Genomic DNA, 12,680 nt, shown 5'->3' with positions numbered 1-12,680 from the left:
AAACAACATGTTGCAAAATACACACACCAAAAAAAAAAAAACAAAAAAAAAAACATCCAGCTTGGAGGAACCCATAGTCTGAGCATATGTTAGATGTGCCTGATTATAATATGCATTTATAGCATGATGTCATAGCTCAGTGCTAAAGCATCTGCTTTGCATGCAGAAGATCTCAAGTTCAATGCCCAGCATTTCCAGGTGGGGCTAGGAGAGAATCTTGTCTGAAACCCTGAGAGCTGCTGCCACTGCCAGTCAGTTCCCACAATATTGCTCTAAATGGACCAACGGTCTCACTCGGTAGAAGGTTCTGTGGTACGGGGGGTTGGACAGACTCCCAAGTAATGTTGCCAAGACTAGAAGAAGGGGCATAGAGTGCTCTTAATTCCCTCTCCTGGTTTGTGCAGAGCTGGCTCATTTCCCTCATCTTACGTTAATTCTCCTCCTCCTCCTCAAGCACGGACACCAACCTTGTGCCATGAGATGCCGTAGCACATCCTGCAAACGCTGGAGCACAGAGGCTGTAACCTGGAAGTACGGCTTATCTCGAAGGGAACCTTCCTGGCACTGACCAAACAATCCATCTGCAAAGATAACATGACTATGAGATAGTGGTAATGCAACTCGGGGTGGAAAGATCGGTGAAAAGAGGGGGAAGAGAAAAGCAGAGTCAGAGAATAACAGACAGCTAGGCAGATGAGATGGTGGTTAGTAGGCTGCTGCACAGCTTATGGGGAGCTTCAATATAGGGTGCGAATACACTGGAAACACAAAATGTTTCCAACGAATTTCACAAACGTCCATCCTAAGATAATTAGATATGCAAAAGCTTGAAGCTGAAATACAGTTTTGTGGAAGTAAGCCTCAATGAATTCAGTGGAAAGACAGGGAAAGTGAAATAATTTTGTCTTGTGAGGGTAAGCATGCAGTCACTCCTTTTACCATTAGATGCCCAAATGGACCAATATCACAACATGGCTGTAATTAATATGAGAAGCATCGAGGAGTATCTCAAGGAAACATGCCAGCATGGAAAAGAGGCAAGCACTTGTCCCATTCTTGGGGCAGAAAGGCTTCCAGATCAGAGCCTGTTGCACATGTGGTCCTTCCGCCTCTTCATAACAAATGCAGAAAGTAATTTTAACACAGCAGGGGAAATAAGTGTACATCACTCTGCAGCAACAGGTGCTTTTCCTCCCTATGGTCTTAATGCCCTTAATTCCAATCCATCCCAAGCTTATTTACCTTGCACACAGACTTCCTGTTGGGAGCAGAGTCTCCTGTCAAATAGGCAGCCTGGAAAGAGAGTGACAGAGACACACCAGAGATTTCCAGACAGACAGTATTATAATTCATATAAGAGATGATCCAGCTTGACTGCTTCAGCAGGGGTTCAAATCTACTTGGCTACTGCAAATAGTATGTATTTTGAGACCTAAAAATTATATTACAATGTTTCACATGAATAGAACTCCTCATTTCTTTCTACCTCCAGGATGTCCTTACGTATGTATGATCTTGTTGGACTCAATTGCCACAGTGCAGTCACTGATGCATGAGTCGTATCCACAAAGAGCATTGTGCTCAGTATTGTGGGCCCAATTTTATGGAATGCCCTTCCAGTAGTGGTCAGACAGGCCTCCTCCCTGTTGGACTTCCAGCACCTACTGATGACTTTTAAAATTATTATTCCAGCAGGCACTTAAACTGAAGTCTGATTTTATACTTTTAATAAGTGTTTACTTTTTTTTTACATGGCATTTCTTTTACCCTGCTTAGATGTGACTGTTGTCAAGTGGTAAATGAACTGTTTAAACAATAATATCAAGTTAAACAATAACCTAATCACATGGATCTATATCTAACCCAGCAATAACCATCACCTTCAAGGATAATTCAGGAATACCATAAGCAATGGTCACCATGACTGAATAAAGAAGCTAGTGATTAGCCTTTTTATAAAAAAGGAGGGGACAGGGTTGACAGAAAATACAGGAATCCAACCTTTTGATAATGACATGACCTGAATTCCTTTCTAAACCCTGAGTGAATGAAGGATGTGAAAGTAACTTCTAAACTTGTCAATGGTGCTTTATTGCTGAGCAAAAATTCAGACACAAGCGTCTGCAAGGAGCTAACCATGGTGCTGAAACTTACCAGCCCTAATCTTTGCCACAACTGAGGCAAGGAAATTAAGCCCACTTGAAGAACAGGCAGAGATTCCCTATTCCCCCAAATATTAGGATGACTTTGCTACAGGGGGTAAAGCTGGAGCACCTCTCTCTCTCATTAGCTGGGCCTCATCACTTATAATAGTAAATAAACAGAGGCAAGGAATCAGGCAAAATATCTGTGCAGCAAAGTTTCAATTAAAAAATCTCAATTAAAAATATCTGGGAGAACTGTTTCAGGAATTACCAGATATTGTGTATGGGTGTTGGGATATATCTTTCTGGAGGCAAAACCAACACAAAAAGGGCATTGCTGTGCTTTTTTCCTTTGTTATGTTTTCAGTATTCCCTACTCTCACCCCCCCCCAATGGTGGCACAGCTTTCAAACATTTAGAAAATGACATTTAATAGCAAACAAGAGGAAGATGTAGAATGAAGTATATAAACTAAGAAAGTTCCCTAAGGGTAGATTCATATTTTATGGAGCAGATGCCTGCCATGTGTGTGTTTGTGTCTTTCAGCAAATACCATGAATCATGAAGAGCAGACTGATCTCTCTAAAGGCACAAGGACACACAGTATGTGCAACAAGGCTTAAACTGGACATTGCTCCCTCCCAGATATCTATCACCTGTGTGTGTGTGTGTACGTACACACACACACACACACACACACACACTTCATTTTATGGCAGTCATCAAGGCAAACACTGCTCTATAAGCAGTAGACATGATTGCCATGTAAAATGTGAAAATTCCCAGAAGCTTCCAGGTGTGGGGTGTGGCACTGATTCTCTGGGAGGAGAAAATACTGTTATACAATGTATTTCACTCATCCAGTATGGATACAGATACTGCTAGACTATACCAATAACCCTTAACCCAGAATATCTACCCAGCCAAGCTAGGCTTGGTATTGGCAACTCACTTAGAACCATCCTTCCTGCCCCTTTGTCCAAGTGTTTATTATCCTCCTTTTTGAACCAAAAAGACAGGGCTTTTCCAGTTATTGCAGTCAGAGTTCTGGAGCTCTCTTCCTCGGAAAGCTCACTTAGCTACTGTATTTGCTTTTGGTGACTTGTGAATATATCCTTATTTCAGAAGGCATTGAGGGGTGTTTTTTAAGCATGAACACCTGCTGCTTGCATTTCTTTTCTTTTCAGTTTTTGTACTAAAGATCTTACTGCTGTTTTTAGTTACAGTTTTACTGTTAGTTTTATGTACATCTTCTAAAATTTTATGAGCTGCCTTCAGTGATTTGTTAAAGCAGAAAGGCATAATAAAAATGTATTTTTAAAATGAATAGAGAAGGTGGCTAGCAAGGACAAAATCCAAAGTGGTAATAATTTTTTTTTAAAAAAAAAACCCTCAACAATTAAAAGGTCCTATACAAGATAATGAAAGAAGTGGCAGAACAAATCATTCCCTGGGAGGCTAGACAGTTATGTTGACCATGTACCTCACCAAAGACTCCTTAGTAAGGTTAGCAATAGAAAAAAAACAAAAAGTAATGTTAATTGCATGAAGGCACCCAATGTGTTTTTGCTATATAAAAAGTAGCAGAGAGGGAAACTGAGCTACTGGGGGACAGCGAAGGTGAGGAGGAAACTAGTATGGCTCATAAGCTCCCACTGGCACCAGTGGATGCTCCCTTGTAATGCAGATAGCAGTTTGAGCAGCATCCAGACCTTGGCAGGGAGATAAGACAATTAACCCTCCCCAGGCCCCAAATGTTTACCCAGCAGCATAGGCTTCACTCAGCTATTTGTCTAACAAAACCCATGCACATTAACAGCACTCACACAATTAAGGTTGATTCTAGTTTGGCCCTAACAAGTTGGGAGCCTGCTTCAGAATTCCCTCCTTACCTGGAACTATGTGCACCAATTATAATTTCTTATTGTAAGCATCCTTGTGTGGGCTTGCCCTAAAAGACGGGATACAAACAGCTAAAATAAAACAATAAAACAATTGTCCCAGGGGCCCACCTTACAAGTGGAAAACCCAGGGGTAACCTATTCCTATTCTTACTAAAAGCTACCCAGAGTGGTTCTGAAAATGACAAGCAGTTGGGGAAGGCACTACCCCCCCCCCCCCAGATCTTCTATAAGGAGATAATCAAACAGGCTATGAATCACACAAAGAAGTCTCTGGAACTGTGATGGATCGTTTGGCATTCCTGGTGTTCCAGTGCATCAGAACTACAGAGATTAATGCTACGGGTATCAGGACTGGAGAGAAACCTATGGGGGTCATCCGATTCAAAAGCATGTAATTATAATTTACACACATGGGGGGGGCGTGGGCATACAATACTCAGCCCTGGAAAATGCTGGGTGCAAGGGACAGCCCACGAAGGCAGGTTGCTAGAAGGCGGTTTCACATCCACAGGGAGAAACGGTCTCAAAAGTAGATACGTAGTTTGTGTGTCTCTCTCTTCTTCATTTATAATGCCATGAAATGTAGAAGAAAGCAGTACAGGCTGCAGAGCACAAAAATAGTAGGTCTCTTTGCCCATCAGCCACATCCACAATGAATATCACAGCTGCCCAGCTAGTGAGTCAGAGCAGGCCGCGGCAACACACTTGAGTTGCACTACCACTGACGTCTTTGTTGGTGTGAGTCAGAGGCCTCCAGAGGAATGGGATTCTGCAGCCAAGCACAGCAAGGATGGCTCTGGCTCTGCCAGCACACATGTCATAGGCAAATCCTAGTTACCGGAACATGTTCAGCAGAGTGCAATATGGACCTTTCAAAATGAGATTTAAGCAAAAATGTCAAAAAATGCTGGTTGGGGATAGGTCTCAATCTCTACAGACAGTGCCTTAGAATCTGTCTACACCAGGGGTCAGGTCAGCAAACTTTTTCAGCAGGGGGCCAGTCCACTGTCCCTCAGACCTTGTGGGGGGCCGGACTATATTTTGAAAAAAAATAATGAACGAATTCCTATGCCCCACAAATACCCCAGAGATGCATTTTAAATAAAAGGACACATTCTACTCATGTAAAAACACGCTGATTCCCGGACCATCCACGGGCCAGATTGAGGAGGTGATTGGGCCACATCCGGCCCCTGGGCTTTAGTTTGGGGACCCCTGTTTTACACCACCACCAAGGTGTTAGGCAGCATTGTTTCCCACAAGGGGGAGAATGAGCACACACTGTTGGACGAGGCAGAGTTCCTAATTAGGAAAGGAAGTCCCTTCTACAATCCTGTCTCTGCACATCCTTTCCTATTTATCCCAGTAGAACATTATTTATATTAACCAAGGAGTATGCTGCTCCTATGTAGCTAACAGGGATCAAAATCAGGGGAGTCCAAAAAGACAATGTCACGTTTCCAAGCCCCTACAATGAAGCAAATTTCATGGTTTCACCTTAATACCCCTCGTTGGTCCAAGGTACTTCCTTTTCATCTGCTATAGTGCAGTGCAACCCATTCTTCTTCCTCTTGAAATCCTACGCACAAATGAAATGCCAGGGGAAATACCAGCATGTTTCTTGGCATCTCCAAATGTCCACAGAGAATATCTCTGACTGCATGGAGCCATGTTTGGGTCTCCAATCAAGAAGCGCTGTGCATTGCAAACCCCACATACAACTGGGCCAGGGCAAGTTTTCAGCTAGTGGCTCTTCCATCATACCAATATTTTTTGGTTGTTTGTTAACACAACAATTGGCATCTTGGATTAATTTGGCCAGCCTTTGCAACTATTTGCCCCTTGATATTTTTGAAAGGAAGAAATGGGCTAATAGCTTTAGAAAATAGTCACTTGTCATATTGGGTGGGGTGGGGAAGATGGACAGGAAGAGCAGCCTGGTTTATCCCAATAATCAAGAAGGGGAGCTAAAAACTTTCTCCATTTGCATTGAGAGAGAGATCCCAAGATAGACTGCTTGATCATTATTTTCCCAGTTCCGAAATCCATAGACATAGAGAAGAACTCTCGAAATAGTTGAAGACAGGAAGTTCCATCTGTGGTGCAGCCAGAATTGGTGTGGTGCAAGCACTGTTGTTTAAAATGCCCCTGGCCTTCCTCAATGCTTTGAGCCTTCAGGAAGCCACAGACCAAAATATTTATACATTGCAAAGCTGTTCTCAAGCCATGAACTGCTGCCTCATTCCTGTACTGTAGCCCGAGTATTCCCTATGAATGCATGCAAGCCAGGACAGCAAAAGGCCTGCAGAAGTCCTTCAGTGGGTCTCCTGGTATCACAAAGCCAGATTTCTTACCCAAACCCACACACTCCAAACAGATTGAGAAGACTTAGAAGTATTTTTAAAGCCCAGCTTTTCCGCTTGACACACATAGAAGTAAAAGAGCAAAAACGTGATGGGGATATAGGGCACTCCAGAAACTGACTGAAAAACAAGTTTATAGCAAACCCACAATATACACATTGTGTACACCCAATATGTATGCCCAACATGCAGAGTTATTTTTAAAATGTATTTCATTAAACCTTGATATATTTTTAATGCTGCATTAAAAATACATTCTTTCTCTCTCATACACACACACACACACACACACAGAGAGAGAGAGAGATTAATATCACTGCAGATGCTGTACTGGCAATAGGATTTGGCTTCTAGTCAAAATGTGGAAGGCCGTGAGAAACTTGCTGTTTACAAATGCTTGCTCAAGCTGCAATTGCCTTCCCCTGTAAACAGTGCTTGGTGTTCAATTCCTAGCAGCTAATAAAGAACAGCGAAACAATTCTGCCACATTAGGATTCTCAAAGGGTAAGAAATGGGTTTTAGAAAGTGAATGAGGGAGAAATAGGCTCATGAGCAATATTTTAATTTTTGACTAGGGAAGAGTTCTTTGTCTTCTGCAGGGTTTCTTTAGTGTGTAGAATAGATGGACACAAAATGTGCAGCTGGAAAGCTAAGGGGAAAATTAGACACACTAGGTGTTATGTGTTATTCAAGCACTTAAATAACAGGCAATGTCAGGGACAGCATGTACACAAATGATATAAGGGCAGAATATGCTCAGTTTCCATTTCTGAGCTGCCCAAACCTCATTAAAATGCCTTCACATTTTGGTCACAACCTAATGTACTTCAGATCCATCTTCCGGCAGGTAATGTTGTATAAGTTTTCCTTTTCCACAGACAGCCAGGTCTTTCTTTTACTTCTGAGCACAATGTTTGCGCTCAAAACCATCTCCTCATCAGAACTATGGAGTCTGGTAGAGAGTATGCTGGCAAGGATCAAAGAGATGTTCTTGCAAACAAATAATTTTACCTTTCCATATGTTGGTCTTACTCTTGTGCAGCCACAGCTCAGTACATCTACAATCCTTTTCTTCTCCTCAGTTACTGCACAATTTTGCAAGTAGGGCGACAGAATGTCAAATCTAACCTGGAAAGCACTGCCTCAAACTCTTTACCATATACGCCAGTGCTGAATGGAGCCTGAGTTACATAAATCAGGTGCTATTGTTTTGCTGAGTGAATGAACAAGGCTGTCTAAGTTTACAAATAACAACTTGCCACTATATTTAGTAAGCTGGTTGTCTATTGACCTGTTATGTGACAAGAAGAACCTTTCCACTTCCCCTCCTCTTCCCTGGATTTCATATGATGTGCAGAAGCATGGAAAGATTTTCCTCAACAGTTGGCACAACAATATAGGTGGGTAGCTTGCCATGTGGTTACACGCACATCATGGTAGCTAACCACTAGGTAACTGGTTATCAGTACTCACCCTTTTTTCTTTATGTCAGGAGTGAAGAATCTGTGGCCTTCCAGCTGTTGTTAGACTCCAACTCCCATTAGCCCCAGCTAGCATGGCCAATGGTCAAGGATGATGGGAGTTGTAGTCCAACAGCACCCAAAGGGCTACCCCTGCTATATGAGTTGTGCAAATAAGTTCAGAAGAATAGGAAGTGCTTCTGCCATCTTCATCCATGGCAATATGAATGCTGACATGTGTTTTTTGGCAGGAAAGAAAGGTATAGCTCTACCATACTCTGACACATTATTGTAGGTTGCCAAAAACCATCCTATTCATTGACACTGATCTAGACTTCTAATATGCCGCAGGAGGTAGAGGGAGTGGGACTTTGGTTGAACAACAAACATCAAGCTCAATATTTTTGCCTTCAAGCCTTCTATGTCTATAAACGCACCAGGCAGAATTTTCTAAATGTGGTGGGAATCTCTTAATTTTACCCCCAGTTTAACCCATGCTCATTACTGTTCAGCCCAGTCTCAGACAGCTTTACCAGCATCCCCAAAGGTCAAGGGAAAGCACAGGTCAAGTTTTAAATACAAAAAGCCAGCAAAGCATTCACACAGCAGATTACCATCATGCCCTGGGGCTAGTGATAAGACCTATCAAACCCTTCCCTTAAATGAGCCAGTTCAGCTCTTTGATTTTATACCATCTGGCCTCCCTGTTGTGCACACAAGCTGGCCACAACTCAAGCCTCCATGCCACCACAAGTGTCCTTCGTGGTTCCTGTGCATTAAAGGCCCATGGCCCAAGCAATGCACTCATATTCCATGGCCATCAGTGGGTACGATGGGAGGGATTTCCCCCCCCCCATTCCAGCATTCCCACCTCCCACCACACAGTCTCTAATGCACCCTCACTGCCAAGCAGGACAGGAAACTGATAATCAAAGGAGTCCATCTTCAGCACCCGCCCTAACCTATATTAGGTGAAAAGCTTCCAGTAATCATTCTACGTCAAAATTCATCAACATGGCAAATCAATTCATTCACTTACCTCCTTGAACAAGGAATAAAGAGTATGCAGCTCCCTACATTAACAGTTTCTCCCAAAACTGACAAGCAACAACCTTGCCCTCTTGAATGCCCCCCCCCCACCCAAGAGAGGCATCTAATAAAAGACAGCCTGCAAAGGAGGATGGTCCAAGAACAAACATCCAAGAGATTCATGAACCTTCACAGTTGTTCAGTGCATGGCTGAGTAGTGGTTCTGGAAGGGGTTGCTGTACATCCAACCTATTCAACCAAGTGCTACTGAAGCACTGAACCAAGATGCAGATTTGCCCAAATTTGAGAGCTGCAAGGAAAAAGGAACATTGACCTCCCTGTGCCATTTCCTGATGCAACCTCATTAAAAAGAAAAAAGTGACCTATGGATTCATTTTGCAAATAAGGAACTGACAAGAAGGAAGCCGAAATCAATAACCAGGCCCAGAGAGGGTACCAAGCTAAGCTTATTCCTCTGCACTTTTTTACAGCACTTGATGGAGAGAGCTCTGCTGTTTCCTAGAAGGAATCCCTCTCAGCATCCCAGCTTTCTTCAGCCCGTGAGAGGAAGGAAGGAAGGCAGTTTCTAAAGGGGCACAGTGGATGTTTGCAACAGGCAGCTGGGTCATGCTGGAAAAGGGGAGGGGGGTGAAGAGAAAGGCCCAGCGAGAGAGAATGACGTCAGTGACTGAATTGAGGAGGAAAACACGGCGGGGGGGGAGAGAAGAGGTCTACTCTGGAGCTGAACAGAGAAAGGGGAGGCAAAGCCAGCCAAGGCTGACAACGCTGTGACGTGCACATGACAGGCTGCCACGCAAAATGGTGACAATCTCCCTTTGGCGGGGGCTGAAGCCGCACCAGGGAAAAGGAGGAAAACATCCCATGGGAGAGTGGGGCGCGTGTGGGTAGAGAAATACATCGACAGCTGTGCAAGGAAAAGGGGGCAACGGGGGCCGGTGGAGGGAGGGGAAACCAGCACCAACACCCAGCCCAGGACCCTAAAGCACCAGGGAAAATTCTGGAGGCTTCAGAGGCGAAGGAAAATAGGGAAAGGGGGTGGGGAGAGACAGCATTGGGCTCTCATCCCATGGTGGTGGGGGTGGGGAGATGCTGCACTCCATGTTTCCAGCGGAACTGATGCAGACGTGTTACATGGGCTGTTTAAAGGGGGGGGGAACGACAACCAAGGGATCCCCACTTGTCACCGCCTCCCACTGGGAAAAAGCAACCTGCGGGAAGGGTAAGAGCGAAGGTGCCGGCATCTCCCTTCGTTTCCACCACCTTTCCGTCTCCAAGAGCGACCTTCCCCTCCCCAAAGCCCCACCATATTTAACAGTCGAAACCCAACCCTCATCCAAGGATACTTTCCCAATCCTCAGGGCGGAAAGAAATATGGATTTCTTTTTTGGGGGGACGGACGGACCAGGACTAGGGAGCTCCAGCGTGCACGAAAAATAGGAAGCGGAGCTCCAGGCTGCCATATGGAAGTGAAGGAGCTGCCCCTAATCTCTGCCAGCCGGGAAGGAAGGAGCTCCTTGGCTCCTCCAAGACCCCCCCCCCCGTTCACCCCGCCCACTCCAGCTCCGAGCATCCCAAGCGAAGAAGCCTTCCCCTTCCATCTCCAGCGTCCAGAGTCCTACCTTTCTGGCCACCCTCCCTCATTCCCGCCCGCTTGCATCCTCCTCCTCCTCGCCACCCCAGGTGATCCATCTCACCGTGCAGCACTTGCAGCGGGCGATCCGCGGCAGCGCCGGCTCCGAGGAACGGCAGCAGCGAGAGGAGGAAACAGCCGAGCGCCCGGAGCAGGCTTCGCCACCGCCCCATGCCGGCCGGTGCCCCCGCGCTCACAGCCCAGGCAGCCGCCTCCTCCACGGCCGCTGCACCATCCTTAACCCGGCAGTCAGCGCCCCCTCCAGGCCGAGACAAGGACGCGCACCTCCAACCAGCCAATCTCAATGAGCATGCAAAGCACACTCTGGGGCCCCAGTGACCTATCGCAACGCAGGGAAAGGACACGCCTCCATAGGGAAAGCCAATAATAAAAAAGCCAAGGCCACACCCTGCTTGGGGGAAAAAGTTACGCCTCCCTATTACACGAGAGGCCACGCCCCTCTCGCCTCGTATTATACTCGCCGCATTCTCAATTCCATGTTCCGCCTCCGACCAATCGCACCGACTTCGCCAGCTGAGACTGGTACACCCCCCTCGCTGCTGATGCATTAAGTTACACCAATCGCTCCGTTAGCGGAGGCTGTTGAATTACACCTCCTGCAGGCAGGCGCAGCCACAGTCTGGGGTTTGGCCACATTCCACTGAAATCTCCACCACGATCCCCCCAAAGAGCGCAGCAACCAAAAATAGCTCTGTATGACACGCTCGGTTATAAATCGACAGTGCCTCTTTTTCTACCTGAATGGGGAAGGGAGGCTAAGAAAACTGAATCCATGAGGGCTTTCCTATAGGTCCTATTTTTCCTATAGGTCCAAAGCTCCCGCTCTTTGCTTCAAAGGAATGATACAGGGGACTCTGCAAGGCAGCATTATGTCATTCCGCTATCATGCAATCCACAGACTTCTGCATATATCCTTGAGGATTCCTGCCAGATGGATTGTGCAGAATCAACCCTCTCTCCGTTGGTAGACATAAAGCAGTGATAATTTGCAAGCCAGCAAGGAGGTCTGGCTCCCAACTACTTAACAATAGCAGCTCAGGGCAATGAGTGTGAGTGTGAGTGTGTGTATAGGTGCATTCACTGTTCCAGCAACTCTTCTTAATACAGTATGCTCTCTGGCTTCTAGAGGCCTGCACAATCATAGTAAACACATTTCCCCTAAAAATGGCCAGTAGTAAAATGGCTTAATAGACCTATTTGCCGCTTTCACAAGGAATGCCACCAACAAAAGTGAGTGGCTCCCTTGCCTTCCTAATGCAACCTCATTAAAAAGAAAAAGTGACCTATAGATTCATTTTGCAAACAAGTCTCCTAAAAGACTGCACCAGAAACAAGAGCACTTCTCAAAAACAGAGCATGTGCACTTGATTCAAGGTCAGTCATCGCACACTGCTCTCCTCGCCACAGTTCCAATAAAACAGGAAAGGCCCAATGCACTCACTAGAGGGGCTAAGCCAATGTTAAGTGCTCCTGCCAGCTTTCAATGCGGAACAGCTTCAACCCATAAGATGCAAGTTTAGGCTCTTGTGACAAAATAACCTTAAGCAAATTCACACGGTTCTGCCATATTTTTTCGGCATTCCACAACAGCAACTTTCATAGGTTAATTTAGCGGTTAAGGGGCAGCAGGAAGAGGGAAATGCTATTTGCTCATTTCAGCTGGTACCTCCTCGCATGCTGTAGGAATAAAGCTGTTTACTTTTTCAAACTCCCTGTGTCTTTCTATAGAACTAGAAACTTATCTAACTTGCTAGGGGGTCAGGGCAGCACACAACAAGGCTGTCTCTTTTATTTGTTTCCCTACAATTTTGTTGTAGTTGGAAGAACGTTTCACCATCAACTGGACTATATAGCAGGCAAGAGATTGCTTGTGTGCCATCTAGGAAACGGGGATATGGAAATACCGGGTAGAAGTTAGGGGCACAACTAAAAAGCATGATGTTTTTGCAAATGGAAATGTTTGGTTTTGCCTTGAAAGATAGTGTCGACTGTTTGGGTTCAAAGGATCAGACAAGAGACCCAATTCTTGCCCAGGGGCTCCCATTGCTGGCTTTTGCCACTGGAAAAGATGCCTTCCACATAGAGCAGTGATAGGTAGGAACCTCAGA

The 12,680-nt window shown here is 45.3% G+C and overlaps 1 protein-coding gene across 4 annotated transcripts in view; it reads right to left on the bottom strand.

The window, feature by feature from the left end:
* Window positions 1–10,873, bottom strand: part of PTPRN (protein tyrosine phosphatase receptor type N) — a 32,157-nt gene extending 21,284 nt beyond the window's left edge. Inside the window, exons 1-3 of one of the 4 annotated variants that reach the window (XM_033160159.1) lie at window positions 10,616–10,873; window positions 1,243–1,293; window positions 468–581 (exon numbers count right to left, since the gene is read on the bottom strand). In XM_033160159.1, the coding sequence (XP_033016050.1) occupies window positions 468–581; window positions 1,243–1,293; window positions 10,616–10,724 (274 nt within the window). In that variant the 5' untranslated portion in view covers window positions 10,725–10,873. The remainder of the gene's footprint in view (window positions 1–467; window positions 582–1,242; window positions 1,294–10,615) is intronic. The other 3 variants (XM_033160143.1, XM_033160169.1, XM_033160151.1) reach the window with 3 other exon arrangements.
* Window positions 10,874–12,680: the final 1,807 nt, after the last annotated feature.

The sequence above is a fragment of the Lacerta agilis genome, chromosome 1, assembly GCF_009819535.1.
Source record: "Lacerta agilis isolate rLacAgi1 chromosome 1, rLacAgi1.pri, whole genome shotgun sequence".
NCBI classification, from domain to species: Eukaryota; Metazoa; Chordata; class Lepidosauria; order Squamata; family Lacertidae; genus Lacerta; species Lacerta agilis.
This window is presented reverse-complemented; position numbering and strand designations above follow the sequence as displayed.